Genomic DNA, 19253 nt, shown 5'->3' with positions numbered 1-19253 from the left:
TGATGACATTCAGGATATCAAGGGTAATATGACGACAGCTCTGATGGCCATTCCAGAAAAAGAGTTCCAAAATTGCTTTGAAGGGTGGACTAGGCACTGGCATCGGTGCACAGCTTCCCAAAGGGAGTCCTTTGAAGGTGACCGTAGTGATATTCAGCAATGAGGTGTGTAGCACTTTTTCTAGGATGAGTTCGGGAATCTTAATTGTCAGACCTTGTACAAGATAGGCACAACAAGACAGATGTGGCCCCGTCCCCAAGGAGTCTGACATTCTTGTGGAAAAAGAAAATGTTTTAAAAAGTAAAACTAAGTTGGGCCAGCCGAGTGGCTTAGTTGGTTAAGAATTGTTTTAAGAGCGCGGCTCTGAGCAACGGGGCCGCCGGTTCGATTCCCACATAGGCCAGTGACGCTGCGCCCAAGCTAAGCTGTTGCTGAGCTGCCAACAGGTGGCAAGATGGCTCAGCTGGCATAACAACAAGATTGCCTGTTCAATGGTGGACTACGCCCACCGGTAACTAAGACTGAACTCAGCACCTTGAGCTGAGCTGCTGCCCTGATGGCTCAGTGGATAAAGCATGCAGTCTTAACAACAAGGCTGCTGTTTCAACTCCCACATGGGATGGTGGCTACGCCCACCCGCAACTAAGGTTGAACACAGCATGTTGAGCTTTGAGGCCACAAGCTGCCGACAGGAAGCCAGATGGCGACTGGCGCCCTCCACAACAAAGACTGAAGAACAACTTGGCTGGTCCCCTTCCCCAATTCCCCCAACACTGTTCCCCCAGTTCCCCAGTAAAATCTTTTTTTAGAAAAAGTAAAAACAAGTAAATACAATAGTCACAAACGGTGAGAGGTGCTAACGAGGGGAAGGATGAAATTGGCCTGGAGATGGGGCGTGTAAAGGCAAGGAGCATACCCTGGTCAGAAAAGGAAGGCCTCCTTTAGATAGGACCTGCAAACTCATACTTGTGGGGTGAGAAGGAGCCAGCCCTGCAGAAAGCCAGTGGAAGGGCATTCAAAGAGCGGGAACAGCAGGCGTACAGTCCTCAAGGCAGGAGAGACCTTGGCTTGTTGAAGGAACGGAAGAGGGGGGTTGCTGCCCGAGCGAAGGAGGAAGGGACGCCTTGGAGAGCTGGGCAGGGCCCTGCAGGCCATGCGTGGGCAGCTGAAGCCCATTCCTCACACGTGGGAAGGCACTGAAAGGTTTTAAGCGGCGGCATTACAGGGCCTGTTTACGTTTTAAGCACACTCTTCCCTTGAGGAATAGCCGGTTTGGAGAGAGAGAGAAGGTCGGCAGGAAGACCAGTGACAAGGCTACTGCAATAACCTAGGCAAAAGGTGCTGGTGTTTGGAACCAGGGACTGGGCGATGCAGGCCGAGGAAGTGGGTGGATTTGGAATTGGGGATTCGGACGGCAGAATCAACAGCTGGTAGAATGAATATGGGCATGAGAGAAGATTCAGGCCCCCGGGTTGGCAGTGGTGCCAGCTATGGAGATGGGGTGACTGGGGGACAAGTTTAGAGGGTGGGAGGTGAATGTTAATTCAAAGTTCCATTTGGGGCATACTAAATTTGGGGGTCTGGAAGACATCCAAGAGATGCGCTCAAGTAGGCAGTTACATATGCGGGCACGCCGGCTTGATGGACAAGTGTCGGCCCCTGCTGGGGTGGGGGGGGGCGGTCAGATCACCCCGGTGGAATCCTGGCTTGCTGCTGACTAGCTCTGTGCCTCGGGCAGTGTCCAGAGTAGGGCTTCTCCCGAATAGGGCTTCTAATCGCACCTTCATTATGGGCTTTTGAAGATCATATGATGCAAAGAGCTTAGATGTCAATAGTAAGTATTCAATAAATGTCAGCTTCCTATAATAACAATTATTATCATCAGCATCTCAGCTACGGTAATTTTCTTGCTGTTTGTCTCTTTCCAATTAAAGTCAAGGGCATCTGTAGCTGGTAAATGCTTCTGATGTCCTTAGAATTACCAGGTTAGCCGCCTGGGAGCGCAGCGGACACGGACGGGGGTGGGCATTGCGTCTCCCTCCCCCTAGCCTCCTTTGCGTGTTGCCCACACATAGTAGGTAACATCTATCCAGTCGTGTGGAATTTAGCTTGACTCCAGAAAAACAAAAAAATGCTTATTTGCGAGAATCAGTCAAGCATTGAAGATAGCAGACAGGAAAGGGGAAATTGCAAACTCAGTGACAATGGCAGTTCACAGCATCTTTGCTCCCAAGAAAGAGGCTCTTGATTTCACAAAGCCACCTCCTCCAGAATTAGACAGTGGTCTGTGAGAAGACAAGTTTGCCTTACAGTGATTCACATCTGAGACCTCCCTGAGATTTGCACACACGCCCAGTCCAGGCTCTAGACACTTCAGTACAAATGAAGGGGTGCAGACCCCCTCCTTCTGCTCTGCAGAAGCCTCTGTGAGGTATGCCCCCAGGACCCGCCCTGCTGCTGCCACCCTCTGCTCTTTGTCTTGTTCGTTTGGCCTGAAGCTTCTTAACCACCTTCAGGGAACATAGGCCCTTTGCAGGAAGCCTGCGGCCACACCGCTGGTCTCCCCTCTTCCCCTGGAGCTAGGTGCTGTCTACACTTCCGCAGGACCCATGGTGTCTTCTTGTGTTTGTTTCGGATCATGGCAAGTGGCTCTGCCCGTTCTCAGATTGGAAAAAAAAAAAAAGTTAAATTTCAATTTCAGATCAACAGTTCAACGTTAGTATGTGTGTCCCATGCAATATTTGCTAAATCTGGAGCCCTTGCAATAAGCGTCCCAAGTTCAAAGCCCCATGAACTGGGCCCTATGGCACACCCCATTCTGTGCCCCAAAAGTTCACATCTTGGATGTTGATGCTGTGGTCTGAAACCAGGCCCGGGTCCTTCATCCCTCCCGCACCACCTGGGGAGCTCTACGGGGTAGTCTTCGCTCCTCCACCTGCCATTGAAAGGTCTTAATCCTGGAGTCCAGGGTCCTGGTCGACTTGGGGCCCCTAAATACCTTTCTTAGTTCCTCCCAGGGCTCTCATACACATAGGTGTGTGGAGCCCACACAGTTCCTGAAGCGTGTCTGCGGATTAGACCCCCTGTCAACACCAAGCTTTGGGTCTCTCTTTGGATTCTACCTTGGCTGCATCAGCTCCCCCTGGTGGCCAGAAGCAAACTCCTAGAGTCTCCGGTGGGGAGCCCTAACATCTCCTACCACTGGGTTCCTATTTCAGGATAGCCTTGGGCCCAAGGCTCCTCTGTCATCAGAGAGAAATGATACATCAGGAACCCCATGAAGGGTCAAGTGCACACCCATCCCACCCACTTCCTATGGCTCTTTTTGTGGTTCACCCCTCGAGTCCTGTCCCCAGATCCCAGCCTTACTGATGAACAGGACTCTTTGTGCCATAAACTTTCTGGAACAGTAGCCTCTCTGATTTCCTCCAAGGATTAAAGAAAAAGGTAGTTCCCCCCACAAACTTAATCCTTCCTTATGCCACGAAGTGGGTTCGTTAGAGGCAGGAATGGAACGAGGAATTCTGAACACCTGGCTCCTTTCCTCAGTTTCCACCGTCTGAATGAGCGGGAAGAGGATCAGGATGGGGTCTGGGACAGCACTGGCTCCAGCTGACGCAAGTGTGTGGCTCCCCAGCCTCGGGGCAAGGGCCGTAATCTGAGAAATGGGCTCCTGTGTGTGGAGAAGGTGGACTCCACAACCTCTGCGCCGTACCAGCAACCACTGCTTTCACTCAGCACCTTGGCGCTTCACACTTCGGCTGCTTCTGTCCGTTCCGCTCGTTTTGGCTCGTTTTAGACATTCAGCACTAACACGTCTCCCTACCTCTAGGGTTGGCTCCCCTCAAACCCATCCTCCACTCTCTCCTACCAGAGTCAGCCATCCAGTCATCCCCTGCCTGCATGAAAACCTTCGGTGGCTTTTAAGGATTAAGACTGGGGCCTTAAGTAATAAGGGAAGCTCCCCTGTAATCTAGCCCCTGCCTACTCATCACCCTCGGCTTCTGGCCCTCTGCCTAGAAGTGTGTGTTCTCCCCGCCTTTCACCTGTCACGTCACATCTCCATACTTTTGCTCGTGCTAGCCCTTCTCAAAGTCCTGCCCTCTCTCCTCCTATCTCCTTATTTAAGACACAACTCAGGGTCACCTCCCCCAGGAAGCCATGCTGTATCCCCAGGGCTCTGTTTGGTGCCTGTCTCTGATCCCTCCATCAGTGCATTTACCACATGGGATTATAATGACCGGTGCCTGTGCCCTCTCGCCTTCCGGGCAGGAAGCCCCAGGGGGCAGGGACAAGGACATGTTTAGCTTTGTGTCTGCAGCACTTAGAGCAGAGCCTGTCACAAACAGATACTCCATGAATGCTTGGCGATTTGACTTAATCACTGATCGATCAGTTCACCGTGAGAAGGAAGTATCTTCCTTTATAAGCAGAGTTTGTAACACCTTGAGTCCGTTGATTGTCCTCCCACCCTTCCCTAATCTCTCCCGGCTGGGTTGGGTCCCAGTGCACCCAGAGCACATTTGTGCGCTCATTGCCTCTTGCCAGTTCTCTGCCATGCTTTTGCTGTGAATGTAGAGAACCCACCCATTCTGGGTTCGTTCAGCTAACACCTCCATGTGCTGTGTGCTGCCTGGCACTGGGATACGGATATGCATTAGACAAGGCCCCTACTCTCAGAAGTCCCCAGCCTGGACAGGAAGTCAGACAAGGAAATAAAAAAACAGTGTGCGCTGTGATGGGGGACAGGGTGACACAGCAGACACCCCGTCCAGCTCTCCACAGACTGCCTTGGTTCACATCCCAGCTTGGCTTGCTGGCTGTGTGGCCTTGGGCAAGTCCCTTACCGGTGTCTGTTTCCCCATGGTTAAAAGAGGGGTAACAACAGTACTTACCTCTTGGGGTTGTGTGGGGATTAAACAAATTCATTCATGTAAAGAGTTTAGCAGACAGAAACATTCAGTAAATAATAGCCTTTCTTATACTTTGCTCAATATGCTGGGAACACAGAGGAGAGACAGGACAGATCAGAAGCAGTTACAAAGGACAAAGGGTCAAGACATCCATATTTTAACCTGAGTCTAAGAAGAGACAATTGACATGAAAAGCAAATGCACAGTTCCCGGGTGCTTCCTAACTCTTGTGGCCTTCCAGGACCAGTCCCTGGGATAGCGGCTGCACCCAGCTGACCATCTCTCTTTTCCTAGGGCTGACGACTGCTTTTTCGCTTCTCGGAAGTTGGACGCAGTGGCCATTGAAGCCAAGTTTAAGCAGGACCTGGGTTTCCGGATGCTGAACTGTGGGCGAACAGACCTGGTGAAGCAAGCAGTGTCTCTCCTGGGGCCTGATGGGATCAACACCATGAGCGAACAGGTACAGGGTCCTCTGAGTGTCTAAACAGGCACCCCCACTTTCTCCATGAGCATGGCCCTCTGGCAAGAGAGAAACAGTACGCCCTGGACAGAGACTCCCCCTGCTGGTGACTAGGGTGATTTTTTTTTTTTTTGGTTTTAAAATATAAAAAATACCCTTGTTCATCCTTATAGACGTTGCACATGATCATTGCAGCTGAAATGGAAAATACAGAAAAATAGGCCTATTCCAGCAAGGAAATAATGCCATCACCCAGATAACCATCATTTATATTTAGTATGTGTCCTTCAAGTTCTATTTCCAGCGTGGTTAAAATTAGTTCTCGGCCTGCCTGCCTGTTACTGCATCACAGAACAAGTCCAGGCAGATTTTCACCAAACTTTCCGGGTATGTTTAAGATACATAGAAGTCATCCTGGGGGACCTTCAGAGGGGCATCTCAGAGATAGGCAGCTGTCTGTCCCCCAAGTGACTGACACAGAGGTACAGTGAAAGGCTGGCGGGTCTACCAATCAGGGAGACGCCCCCTGTGGGTGAAGATGTCATAGACAGAGAAGACAAACAAGTTTTCAATGTACGCCCCAGATGGAAAGTCATAAGGGACAGATGGAGCTGCTTCTCACATGGGCAGCTCATGCAGTGCGTCCCAGGGAACGGATAGCAGCTAATAATTTCCCTGAGCAACACCAAAGAGCCCTAACACACACACACTTCATATTATTCTTAAACACAAGGATTTATTATATCTTGGGGTTTTTTCAGTATTTCTGGTAAAGGCACTTTGTAAGATCATTAAATATGTTGAATCACTTTTAATGGCTCCTTAAAATGGTCATATTATTTATTCAGTGAACCATGCCTCAGTTGTTTGATATTTAGGTTGTTTCTAATTACTCATATCAGTAATGCTGAGCTAACTAAACTGAACACACGTCTTTGTTCAAATCTGTGATTATTTCATTAGGGAGATTCTTAAAAGTGGAAATAGTGGCTGAAACTCATCAACGTTTCTTAAGGTTTTCAATCTCAAATTGCTTTCCCAGAGACTGTTTCCTATGCACACCCTCCCACGATATATGTGTTCCCTATTGAGCTTTTACTTACCTTTTGCGTGTTTTTCATTGGGGCTTTACTGTCTTTTATTTATTTATTTTTTTTAAGCTGAGCCATCTTGCCACCTGTTGGCAGCTCAGCGGCAACTCAGCTTGGGCCAGGAATAGAACTGCTGTTGCTCAGAGCTCACACTCTTGAGCGAGCTCTTAACCAACTGAGCCACTCGGCCGGCCCCTGTCTTTCTTTACTTAGAAGAGCTCTTTACATTTTAGGCATATAACTGTATTATTATGTGACAAATATGTCTCCGTTTATTGCTTACCTTTTCATTTTGTTTGTTTTCAGTTTTATGTCCTCAATGCTGTTATGATTTTCCTTTGTTATTTCTTTTATTACTTTTATGCCTAGATGTCTTTTATGGTTTTAATTATTTTCTCTATGTCTCTAATCAAACTAGAAATGATTTTGCTGTGTGTAGGGTGTGAGATAAAACTCTAACTTGAATGTTTTCCCTCCATAACTGCCTTTACAACACTGTTTATTGAAAAAGTCATCCCTTTCTTCTGTTGGTTGTGGTACTTTGTAGTATGCAGAAGCCATGGGAAAATATGGAAATTCTGAAAGTGATTCCTCATTCGCTTACCTTTTGCTTATAAATGATAACATGAAACCAGGTGTCAGTGATGAGGACATGCTCAGAGGCATCCAATATCCTTGACACCGACCAGCAGCTCATATGGAGTAAAGATGACACTTGTTCTACTGCAAAAAGGAAAATATCAAGGAAACAGTGTTTGTCAATTAGATAGCTTAGATGTTGCAGAATCCAGAAAGTTCCTAAGAGCTGTAAGTTGAAAGCAGCCACTTGTTTTAGCTAACACTCTTAGATCTGTTGAACCCTAAGACAGACAAACAAAAATTCTCCAACTTAAGCAAAGATAAATGCAAAAATGGCAATTTATGTTCCCTTCTGGCCCCCATTTTGGTTTTCAAAATATGGAGGATTGTGGCCGTATGTATCATAGGGCTGTTTATTTTTTCATGCTACGTGTTGAGTACAAGCCTAGCCCTGTACACACAAGTAAGATTTTCCATTTGTTATTATCAAGTGACACAGCCACCTTGTAAACCTTCTCCGTTCTCTGGTTTTTAACTCACCGCAGGGCATGACCCCCCTGATGTACGCCTGCGTCCGTGGGGACGAGGCAATGGTTCAGATGCTGCTGGATGCCGGAGCTGACCTGAATGTGGAGGTGAGGGTGCAAAGGGCTGCAAGGCCCCTTGGCCTGGCAGTCCCCAGGAAAAGGCCAGCAAAGAGAGGGGGGGCTTTTTTCTCCCCGAGAGCCACCACTGAGGACGCTCAGTCCAGCAGATAGGTCAGACCACCTGATGGATTTCCTCCAGCCCAAGGCCCCAGCCCAACCAAACTCCTCAGAGCTGCCAGCCTATATGATTCATTGACAACAATCCTGCAAGGAGCTCCAGCTTTTCCTTGGATCAGCTCTCCTGAGTCTCTGCTTCTTACTGTTGATCCATTCCTTCTGGGATCGGGGCAGAGAGAGCTCTCCTGCGCCATCAGCCCTTTCCCTCTGCCTCATGCAAAGCTGGCCCCTGGCCCCTGAGCTGAGGTGCAGCTCCCCCTCCCCCACCAAATCTTGATTGGCTTACCCGGTTGGCAGAGTTGGAGGCCCAGGTCTTAAAGCTGATGGCAAAGCTTTCTTGAGACAGTGCGGTATAGTGAAAAGCACACCCCTACAGGCTTTAGAATTTGACGTTGGGATTCAAATTCTGAAACTGCCGCGTCTTAGTAACTTGCTTTCGTGCTTGGGCAAGTGGTTTCACCTTCTGAGCCTTGATGTCCCCATCTGCAAAATGGGAGAATAATCACATCCATCTCAAAGAGTTGTTGGAAGAAATAAATACAGAGACTCCCTGGCATAGTTTGGGACTCAGTTAATATGGGTCTCCTCCCCCGACAAGAGTTGTGGTAGGTGAAGTCACACTTTTTGCTGTGCTCTATGCTGTCTTATGACCCACTCTCTCCGGCAGCCAAACATTGGCAAACTTGGAGGCTGGGAAGTTAGATGGGCTGCAGTCCTAGCTCAGCAACCCTGGGAAACTTTTTTAGTTCAAAATTAGATGCTCTTGAAGTCTTAGTACTGTGGGTTTTTTGGGTTTTGGTTTTTGGGTTTGTTTTTGTTTTGTTTTTTTTCAGTGAGATTTATATTTATCTGAGGAAAGCAAGCAATAGACATAGTTTTGGATCCAGAACCATTTTGGATCTTTCAAGTTTCAAGTATTGGGGATTTTTTTCCCCCGTTATGAATCCCCAAGCACTATACAGACCCCTGCAAGGGCTCCTCAGCTTTGGGTCCTGGTGGGGTTCTCTGGTCCTCCCTAGCCCATCCCATGGCCCCCAGCTCATGGCCTTTCCCCGGTGGGTGATGAGTGAACTCAACTGCTCTGAATAAAACAGGCATCGCAGCTACATGGTCCCAGGAACATTTGGGAGAAGAGCCATGTGCGGGTGCCAGTTCTACAGGTCCCCAACCTTAAGTTGCCTTGCGCCTGTCTCTTGGCCTGGGCTGTTTTGAGGCACCTATATCAAAAGGCCAATATCAGAGTGCTCATTCATGGTGTGTCCAGGGTAGGTTTTTATGCCCCGTTTCCAGTAGCATGAGGGTTGGGTCCTTGTCAACCAGGAAACCAGCAGAAGAGTAAGATAAGGACAGTGTGGAGTGAGCTATGACCTGATGGTGACATTCCTCCATCAGATGGGTGGTGGTCTTCGCTGGGAGACCTCCCCTTGCCTGGGGTTTGCCACCGCCAGGAATGTCCCCTAAAGTGTGGATGTAATGGTAGTGGCATCTCATGCTATCTGATATCCTGTAGTCCCCAGAACCACAACCCTTCCTTAAGCAGAAAGAGGAGACAGGCTGGCTCGTAGTAGCCACCATGACAGCTTCTCCAAGGCACCTTAGAGGTAGGTGGTCAGAAGTCATCCATTTACTTCCTTTCAGGTGAGAAACGAAGGTATCCTTATTCTCAGCTACCCCACATCGCCCACATTTCCCAAGGCACCTTCAGGATGTCTCTAGCCCACATGCCCAACCACAGACAGGTCAGACTTGCTAGTCTAAGTATTGTGAAGGTCACATTTTAAAAATAACTTCAATTTGTTTATAGGTTGTCAGTACTCCTCATAAATATCCATCCGTCCACCCCGAGACCCGCCATTGGACGGCTCTGACTTTTGCTGTGTTGCATGGACATATTCCTGTAGTTCAGGTATTAACATATTTCCCTATCCACATCTGACCTTTAATTTTACCTCTTCCATTATGCAAATCTGCACCCCTCCCAGCATGCATATTTGCTAAGAGATTCATATTGGTTAATTGCAGTTAAATATAGCACATTTATATCATCTGAATGAAAATGTTACATGTAATGATCTATATGGCCCGGCTTTAACCAATATGAAAGGATCATGTACCCACATGCAGCCTCACACACAGAGTGACCAACCTACGAAATTGTTCCCGGTTGCTCGGGGGTGGGGCCTGAGCTGTGGTTTTTGTGGATTGGTTCATTTTATTTGTTGTAACGTGAACATAAAACTTGGCTGGTGTGAGACCTTAGAACCTCCCCTTAGGCGTGACCCTGGCATTTGCGTAGAGCCTAGTGGTTTCCAACCAGTGGAAAGACGCATTCACGTCACCAAGGCAACCGTTCCAAAAGACACTTGCTTGGATCCCTGTTCTTGAGAATTGGATCCAGGAGATCTAGCTAGAGCCTTCACATGTGTCTTCTGAAACAGCTCCCCAAGCATGGAGAGATGTCCTCATCCGAGGTCCTTGGGGCCCATAAATGTGTATTGCTTGCACCTTTTCTGGCTGTTGTAGAGTTGGTGTCCAGTGAATAGCCATCTAGTCCATTCTAGATTTTAAACACGGTCTTCACTTTGTCGGAAAAGAAAAATCAACATCCGGGTCCATGACCACAGCTGACCCCATAGGTAGTGCTAAGCTTTGGGGACATCAGGAACTCTCCTCCTTTGTGTGGTCCAAGCCTCTGAGAAGTGTGCAGGATAGGGCATAGTGTGACAGGGACCACTAGGCAATGCTGGAATTCCACAGGAACCCTTTGTTATTTCCTAGGTCATGGGAATCCTGAAGACAGATCCAAAGTCACGTTTCAGGAGGTTGAGTGTGTGACAGGTCACACCGAGACCTGTCTTCTGCCTGCAGAATGCCATGCCCAGTCCACTCCTAGTAGAGGAATCTAAGAAAGACGGGGTTGGAGGGTGGCGAGGCAGACTCGGATGCCATCCCTTAATAGGCAGTGGCATCCCCAACCTTTAAATCAGGAATAGGAGCCGTGAGGAACCAAGCAAAGCCAAACGGAAGTCAGACCACCTATCCAGTGCAGGTGCATAAGTTGTGGAATGCCAAGGGGGCAGCCCCCTGCTGGCTGCGCCCTCAGGGAGCCCCGGATAAGTAATAAAGAAAGCAGACCCCCCACCACCACCACCCGCTCCTCCTGTTTCACATCAGCAACAGCACATTATCCGCAAGTGAGGATCTGGCAAGGACAGAATCTCACTTTTTAAGAAGCCCAGATAGCTTAGGGGGTGCACAGAATGGAGTCCTATAAAGCAAAATGCCAAGAAGCTCACTCTGCCACTTTTTATTCATTGACCCTGTAGCCAGAAGCTGAGCATCTGCTGAATTATCCTCAGAGCTAGCCAGAGTGTTCTAGAAGGGATGCTTGTCCTGGTTGGCCCAGGTGGTCCCAAAAGTCCTTCAGAACTCTTGATTCTGTGGTTCTAAGAGACCACTTTAATGCTCTCTGACCCAAAAAGGAACTCGTCCAGCACGCTGGTGCAGTGGCCTTCTAGCTCAGGGCTTCTGGAAACATGGATGTACGCATAAATCACCTAGAGAGCTTGTTAAAATGCAGACTCACTCGGTGGGTCTGGGGTGGGGCCTGAGAGCCAGCGTTTCCAACAAGCTCCCAAGTAATGCCGATAATGCTGGTCCCTGGACCACACCTCGGGCAGTCACAGGCTCTAGAAGATACGAGAGGCTCTCAGTTTATCCTCGAGGTACAATTCCCCTCACCCTGTGCACGTGATTACTGACCTAGAAGGAGAGCAGGACGTTAGCCTTACACCGATTTCCACCAACTTTTTTCTGACCCCCTCCTCACAATGCATGTCCTTTTAACATCTCAGTGGCCACTCTTCCTCCGCAGCTCCTCCTGGATGCCGGGGCCAAGGTGGAAGGCTCTGTGGAGCATGGCGAGGAGAACTATTCGGAAACGCCCCTCCAGCTCGCAGCCGCCGTAGGTAAGAGTTGCTGATTCTCGCCCTGGCCGAGGGTCTCCACCACCTCGATGTGTCTGTGACTGTGTCTTTGCTGTTATATCTCTTATAAAAACCCCCTTCTCTGGGCTTGCAGGCAATTTTGAGCTGGTTAGTTTGCTGTTGGAGCGTGGCGCGGACCCCCTGATAGGAACCATGTACAGGAATGGAATTTCTACCACCCCCCAGGGTGATATGAACTCTTTCAGCCAGGCCGCAGCCCACGGACACAGGTAGGCTAGGACGGGCCAAAGTCACAAGGTCCCAACGTGGTGCTTGTTAAAAATGCAGATTCCCAGGCCTACCCCAGACCCACTGCCTCTCTGGATGTGGGGCCCAGAGGCAGTCCAGGCCCCAGCCTGGCCAGAGTGGCCTTCACTTCCAGTTTTTTGCTAAGAGCCAGTTTCGTGCAGCACACATCCACTCAGACTGGCTTGTTTTGTCATTTCCCGACCAGCATTCACCTCACAGAGACATCACTGTTGGCCAGTGTTAGTCAGACTACATCACGTCTCTGAAGTGAAGTGAGAAAAATCCATTTAAAGATAATAAAACCCTTCATGTTTGGTTACTTCCTATCTACCATTCCTTTAGGATTTACCCCATCAGATTTTATGACACATAACCCCAAGTAAAGCAAATTCACGGTGGGGGGAATACAGGCTGACGGTTACAAGGGCCGAGTTCTAGAACCTTCTATTAGATGTTTGAGGAAAACCCTTAACTCCAGTTGTCTTTGCGGAAACATGGCCAGTTGTGCCCTACCATCTCCTCCACCCCGAAAACACAGTGCCCATTGTCAGGCCTCCGAAACCACCACCCCAGTGTTGGTCCCATCATTCCCTTGTCCCAAGCAAGTGGTGACCCCACTTTCCCTGTCCCGGCAAAGCCCTTTCCTCTCTGAGTGTCTTCCTCTCTGGGTTTATGATTGACAGGAATGTGTTCCGCAAACTGCTCGCTCAGCCAGAGAAGGAGAAGAGTGATATCCTGTCCCTGGAAGAGATTCTGGCTGAGGGGACTGACCTGGCGGAAACAGCCCCGCCCCCCCTGTGCGCCAGCCGCAACAGCAAGGCCAAACTGAGAGCCCTGAGGGAAGCCATGTATCACAGCGCTGAGCATGGCTACGTGGATGTCACAATTGATATCAGGAGCATAGGTCAGTTCTGAGCACCCTTTACCGCGGAGCACGGCACCACTGCCCAGCTCTAGGTCTCTGTCTCACACACACACACACACACCCCATGTGGGCTCAGGGAACTTCTCATTTACTCACTGGAACACTTCCAGGCTAAGACACCCACACTGTCCCCATTGACATCAACATCCTGCCAGCCCCAAAGACCCATCCTCGGGTCATCCTTCTATGATTCCCAAACTCTGGACCCTGGGAAGTTAGGCATTTTAATCACCTGGGAGCTTGTCTGAATGCAGATTGCCAGGCCCTACACCCAGAGGCTCTTCAGTCGAGGGTCTGGATGGAGAAAGGCTGGAAATCTCCATATTTAACAATCATCCCAGGTGGTTCCCAGTGGTTGGGGAATCGCTGCTGAGAGCACCCAAATGCACGAAGCTGCGGCCGGCCAGGCAGCAGCTACAACGAGGGAATGAGGGTGTCTTTTCCTTGCCAGGGCTCAACCCACTGTGCTTCAGGGGATCAGAGCCACTCTCAGGAAAATTTGGGGTGGCTATTGAGTGTGACAGCCCAGAGCCATCTCCTCCATGCACCTGGGCACCAAGCTAGGCCAGCCATCACCAGTCTAGCATCATTAGCCCCCCTGCACAGGAACGGCGGGACCTAGTCTAGGCTTCATATACAGGGTGTGGCAGGTCCAGGTAGACTGAGGGCCTGAGACGGGGGCCCCCTGACACTGTTGTGGAAACGGGCCTGTCTTACGGAGCGGCTGATTAGTATGTGAGAGGTTTGTACCACTGCCCTGAGAGCCTGCTTAGCATGACGATGCAGCTAAAGACTGAATGGTCGGCTTGTTATACACAATAGTGAGATGCGCGTGTTCTCTCATCTGCCTCACCACGAGAGGGGAGAAGCACATCACAGCAGTCAGCTGCTGGAGAGGTTTCTGTGAAAGGAGGAAGACCTGGTGAAGTGCCTGCAGATGAAATGTCGTGTCACACAGGGGAGCAGCTGCAACATCCTCCCCGTCTCCTAAATCAGATGTAAATATCCATCTTAGCCAAAGCAGTAGATGGTGGAGCCCACCAGTGGGTTTCACCAGATCTCGGCTCTCACCTGGGCATGAATGTGCCATCCAATCCTGGGCAAGACTGCCCCTCCCTGAGCTACTCCCTCTCCAGAAAGCTGAGGGGATGGAGACAAATGAAGGCAGCACTCAGAAGTGTGTAACAGGCATAAGCTATGTGCATAATAATTCCAATATTCTGCACCATAATTACATGTTGGGAAATGCAGCCCATGATACTATGAGTAGCATGCAGAAATGGACATGCATAGTGAGGGGAATTGAATTATGACCCTTTATTTCAACTTCTGAAAGTCTCTTGGGGGGAAAAAAAAACCAACACTGGTTCTATTCATTGCAAGTCTTTCTTTTGGTCTCATCATTTGGTCATGTCCTGGGGAAAGGCTAAGTTTTCCGTCAAAACATGCCTTCTCTTTTGGTTGTGTTCTGCCTTGCCCTCTCTCCCCGCCCTTCCCCCCCCTCTGTACCTCCCCCACCCAGGTGTCCCGTGGACCCTGCACACATGGCTGGAGTCCTTACGGATCGCCTTCCAGCAGCACCGCCGGCCTCTCATCCAGTGCCTGTTAAAGGAGTTTAAGACGATTCAGGAGGAAGAATACACGGAGGAGCTCATCACCCAAGGCCTGCCCCTGATGTTTGAGATCTTGAAGGCGAGCAAGGTACGAGGGCTTTAATGCTGTTGTGGTCATCGGCAAAGGACTAAGCTGGAGGTTTGCCATCTCGGTGGTCCCTTAGCCTGATCTGCCCTTCGGGTAGGATCTCTGTGGTTACGGCCACCGGTGGGGGTGTGGGGGGTGGAGTGTACCCCAGCTGGCTGAAGCTACTTGTGCGGTCATTTGTGGAGCAGCTGTTTTGTTGAACAGCTGTTATGTTCCAAGGCACTTGGGCACAAAAGTAGAAAGATAACTTCTGACCCAGGGAACTTGCACGAAAGCTGGGAGATAATACCAACATGGGTGCCCCAAGGGCATCTGAGGTGGTTTATGAAACAATGTTAAATTGGGTGGCCCAGGCCCTGAGAGGTGTGAGATGATCAGGGAAGGGTCGCTGAGGTGCCAAGACTAGAGCAGGTCTGACGGACAGACAGGAGTCCCGCGGGCAGAGGGAAATGGGTGCAGCACCCTAGATGGACAGGGTACAGGCCCTGCCGAGGTTCCTGGAAGTCAGGCCCTGGGGAAGGCTTTTCGGGTACAGAGGATTGGGTAAGCCCAGCACTGATCCCTTGAGAGTCACCCCTTCCTCATGGGACTCTAACTCCTGCTGGTACCTGCACTCGCAGCAGCAGGGAAATGCTACAATGATTTCAAAACCCCACTCCAGCCTTTAGGCTACTGTGCCCTCAGTTCTTAAAAATCTCTTTGGGGTCACTTAGGGGGTGATACCATACAGACACCCAGTCCCCGCCAGTGGGCCGTGTGGCATTGTGTGTGTGTGTTGGGGGGGTGGAGAACTTTGAGAATGGACAGCTGTGTGTGTGTACCCATCCCCCAGCCAGCCATCAGGGTAGAGAGCCCAGGTCAAGGGTGACAAAGGCCCCACCACTGTGGCTGTGGAAGCACCAGGGGGACCAGTCTGCTTCAGAGGCTAGGCTATGAGGAGTTTGTGCCCCAGCCATAACATGCCCCCAAGGTTTCCCAGGGGGCCACAGAGGACAGGATAGCACAGTGGTTCAGAGCCTGGGCTCTGGAGCCAAACTACAGGAGTTCAAACCAGGCCCTGCCGCTTGCCAGCCTTGTGACCCCAGTCAAGTTCCTTAACGTCCCTCTGCCTCAGTTTAACCTCTTAGGCTGGTTGTGAAGATAAAATGAGCCAATGCCCTTCAAATTGTCGCTGCCATTTAGTGAGTGCTTTATAATCTCTATCATAACGATGGCCTCACCAGGGGATGTGCTCCCTCCAGGATTTCCCAAGGAGTGTTCTGTAGAGACCATCCCCTCAGCAGGGATGATGTCAAACTATTTAACACACCCCCACCCCCTCCCCCTGCCTCACTGCAGCCTGGATACCAGGAGCCTGTGAATACCAACATGTAACCAGCCAAACGTCAGCACCCTCTCCTCAGGATAACATTGGATTATCCCAATTTCTCCACTGCAGAGCCTTGAATAGCCTAATTCACAAAGGCAATCAGGTGTTTCCCAAACTCACTTGACCTTGGAACCCTTTTCTAATGAACTGTCTCAAGACACAAATGAGGACTTTCTTAAACTAAAATATGTAGTTTCTATTTACCATGCGCCTGGCACTATTCTGAGCACATTATAAGGATTAACTCATTTAATCTTCACAAGCAACCTTTGAAGCAAGCACTATTCCTATCCCCATTTAACCAATGGGGAGACCAAGGCACAGAGGGGGTGACTGACTTGCCCTAGGTCACACAGCGGGTAAGTGGCAGAGCTGGGACTGAACCCAGGCAATTTGGCCCATCCCCCAGCCTCTTACCCCTTTGCCTCGGAACAGGCTTTGTGGAACTCTGGGATCCCTCTAAGGCAATGGAGCCTGTGAAGTCGCAGGGGAAACAGACCCCTGAGCCAAAAAGGCAGCGTGGGTCCCGCTGCCAGGCTGGCTGCTGGGCTGCCCATGAGCGTGAAGAGGGCAGCAGGGGTGGCTCCACAGTAAGGCAGCGACACAGCCCAGCTGCTTTCTGAGCCGGGCCACCTGGCCTGGGGTCCCATTAGGTCTTCCCTTTAGTGTCCCATCCTTAGCCCAGCATCTCAGGGTCCCCTTCGGGCCGGATTTGTGCTTGATGTCAGGTCCCACTGAGACCCAAAATGGGAGCAGATGTGCGGGCCGTTGCGTAATGAGCCTCAGCAGTTCCATTTAGAGCGAAACCTGCTGGAAGCTTTCAAAACCAAATGCTCCCTGCCTCTCACCCTTCACCACCCGCCACCCCCCAAACTTGAAAATAAATAAGAAGGCTTTAACCTGAAATTACCTAAGAAACCACCTTAATGAAAAACATTCCTAGTTCTGTTCCCAGGGACTGGTGTTCTAATTGGTTTTTGTTTGGGGTTTTTTTCCTTCAGGCTATAGTGGGAATTCCAGAAATTGCTGAGGCAGCCTGTGTTTTAAGTAAACCTAATCTATGGATTTTTAAAGTCAACTTTATTTTGAGACATGACATACATACAGAAAAGTTTCCAGATCATTACTTATAGAGCCTAATGAGTTTTCACAAGGTAAACAAACCTATCTGTGCGGTCAGCACCCAAACCGAGAAATAGAATATTGCTAGCACCCCACCGCCCCCTCCTGCCCCACTTAGCCACTGCGCCCCAAAGGGCAGCCAACAGCTCTGACAGCAGCCGCTGGGGGCCAGGAAGAAGGGAGGGGCCATTGCTAGGATGTGTGGACTAGAGCCTGCTCCCAGGCCGCTGTCGTGATCATCCAGGGTTGGGGGACCAGAGGTGGGGTAGGGGCAGCTGCTGGTAGGAAGGGGCAGTCTGAGGAGGATGGCGCATTCAAGAGTCCGTTTTGTTCTTACGTGGGGTTCGATGGCAACCCCTACTGGTGAGATGTGGTATTACACATCACGTATACCAGGCTTATGTGATCAACTGTGAAGTCAGGCATTCCCCAAGCCTGGGTGATATTCCTGCGGTCAGATCCTATTGGGTTTATCTTGCTCTTCTTTTTCCAGGTTCTTGAGGTAGACGCTTAGACTACTGATTTGAAACTTTTCCTTTTTTCTTATACATGCACTTGATACTATACATTTGCTTCTCAGCTCTCCTCTAGCTGTGTCCCACAGCTTTTGATGTGTTTTATTTTCGTTTTCGTTCTGTTCAGTGTATTTTTTATTTCCGTTGAAACTTTCTTTTTTTGACTCATGGCTTATTCAGAAGCGTGTTACTTTGTTTCCCAGTGTTTGGAGATTTTTCTGTTATCTTTCTGTTATTGATTTCTAGTTTGATTCCACTGTGGTTGGAGAACATATTCTATATTATTTTAGTCCTTTTAAATTTTTGAGATTTGTTATATGGCCCAGGATATGGTCTATCTTGGTATGGGATTCACGGGCCCTTGAAAAGATGTGCTTTCTGCTGTCATTGGGTGGAGTGTTCTATAATTGTCGATAAGATCTTGCTGGCTGGTGATGTTTCGTTCTTCTATAGCCTATACGTGTTCTGTCTAGTTATTCTATCAATTGAAAGGGGGCGGTGTTAAAGTCCCCAACTATAATTGTGGATTTGTCTAGTTCCCCTTTCAGTTCTATCAGTTTTTTATTCACGTACTATTATTTGGTGCACACACATTTAGGACTGCAGTGCCTTATTGGTGTATTAACCCTTTTATCATTGTGTAATGCCCCTCTCTGCTTCTGCTAATTTTCTTTGCTCTCTCCTTAATCTGATATTAATATAGCCATTCCTGTTTCTTTTGATAAATGTTTGATATTTTTTCCATCCTTACTTTCAACTTGCCTATAACGTTATATTTGAGGTGAGTTTCCAGTGAATAGCATGTAGTTGGGCTTTTCTTCCACTCTGCCAATCTCTGTCTTTTAATTGGAATAGTTAGACCATTTATATTTTATTCAGTTATTGATACTTTAGGGCTTAAATCCGCCATCTTATTTTTTTGTTTTCTGTGTGGTCGCTCTGTCTTTTGTGTCTCTTTTCTTTTTTTCCTGCCTTTCTGTGGACTGCTTGAACATTTTTTTTAGCTGAGACATCCTGCCACCTGTTGGCAGCTCAGCGGTAGCTCAGCTTGGGCCAGGAATCGAACCAGCGACCCTGTTGCTCAGAGCTCGCACCCTTGAGCGAGCTCTTAACCAACTGAGCCACTTAGCCAGCCCTTGAACATTTTTTTTATTCCATTTTTATTTGTCTATAGTGTTTTTGAGTATATCTCATTGTATAGGTTTTTTTTAGTGGTTGCTTGATGTATTACATTATATATACATAACATCAAAATCTACTGGTGTCATAATTTTACAACTTCAACTGAAGTATAGAAACCTTATCTCCCATTATGTCCCTTCCCCCTCCCCCGTTTATGACATAACCATCTTTAAATATTTCATCTACGTGCATTTAGATCCACATCAGACTGTTATAATTTTTGCATCAACCGTCAAACATAATTAGGAAACACAAGAGGAAAAAGAAAGCCTATTGTATTTGTCCATATTTTTGCTTACCAAAGTCTTGCTTCCTTCCTGATGTTCCGGAGCTCCCTCTTTTATCCTTACCTTTCTGTTTCAAGAACTTCCTTCTGCTGTTTTTTTTTTTTTTAAGA

At 48.9% G+C, this 19253-nt stretch overlaps 1 protein-coding gene across 4 annotated transcripts in view; it reads left to right on the top strand.

Moving 5' to 3' along the window:
- Positions 1-19253, top strand: part of ABTB3 (ankyrin repeat and BTB domain containing 3) — a 297350-nt gene that overhangs the window by 252115 nt on the left and 25982 nt on the right. For 3 of the 4 annotated variants that reach the window (XM_019642631.1, XM_019642634.1, XM_019642632.1), the window contains exons 5-11: positions 5208-5373; positions 7589-7678; positions 9612-9713; positions 11682-11775; positions 11888-12023; positions 12726-12946; positions 14490-14668. In XM_019642631.1, coding sequence (XP_019498176.1) covers positions 5208-5373; positions 7589-7678; positions 9612-9713; positions 11682-11775; positions 11888-12023; positions 12726-12946; positions 14490-14668 — 988 coding nt within the window. The remainder of the gene's footprint in view (positions 1-5207; positions 5374-7588; positions 7679-9611; positions 9714-11681; positions 11776-11887; positions 12024-12725; positions 12947-14489; positions 14669-19253) is intronic. The other variant, XM_019642633.1, reaches the window with a different exon arrangement.

The sequence above is a fragment of the Hipposideros armiger genome, unplaced genomic scaffold, assembly GCF_001890085.2.
Source record: "Hipposideros armiger isolate ML-2016 unplaced genomic scaffold, ASM189008v1 scaffold_71, whole genome shotgun sequence".
Taxonomy (NCBI): Eukaryota; Metazoa; Chordata; class Mammalia; order Chiroptera; family Hipposideridae; genus Hipposideros; species Hipposideros armiger.
This window is presented reverse-complemented; position numbering and strand designations above follow the sequence as displayed.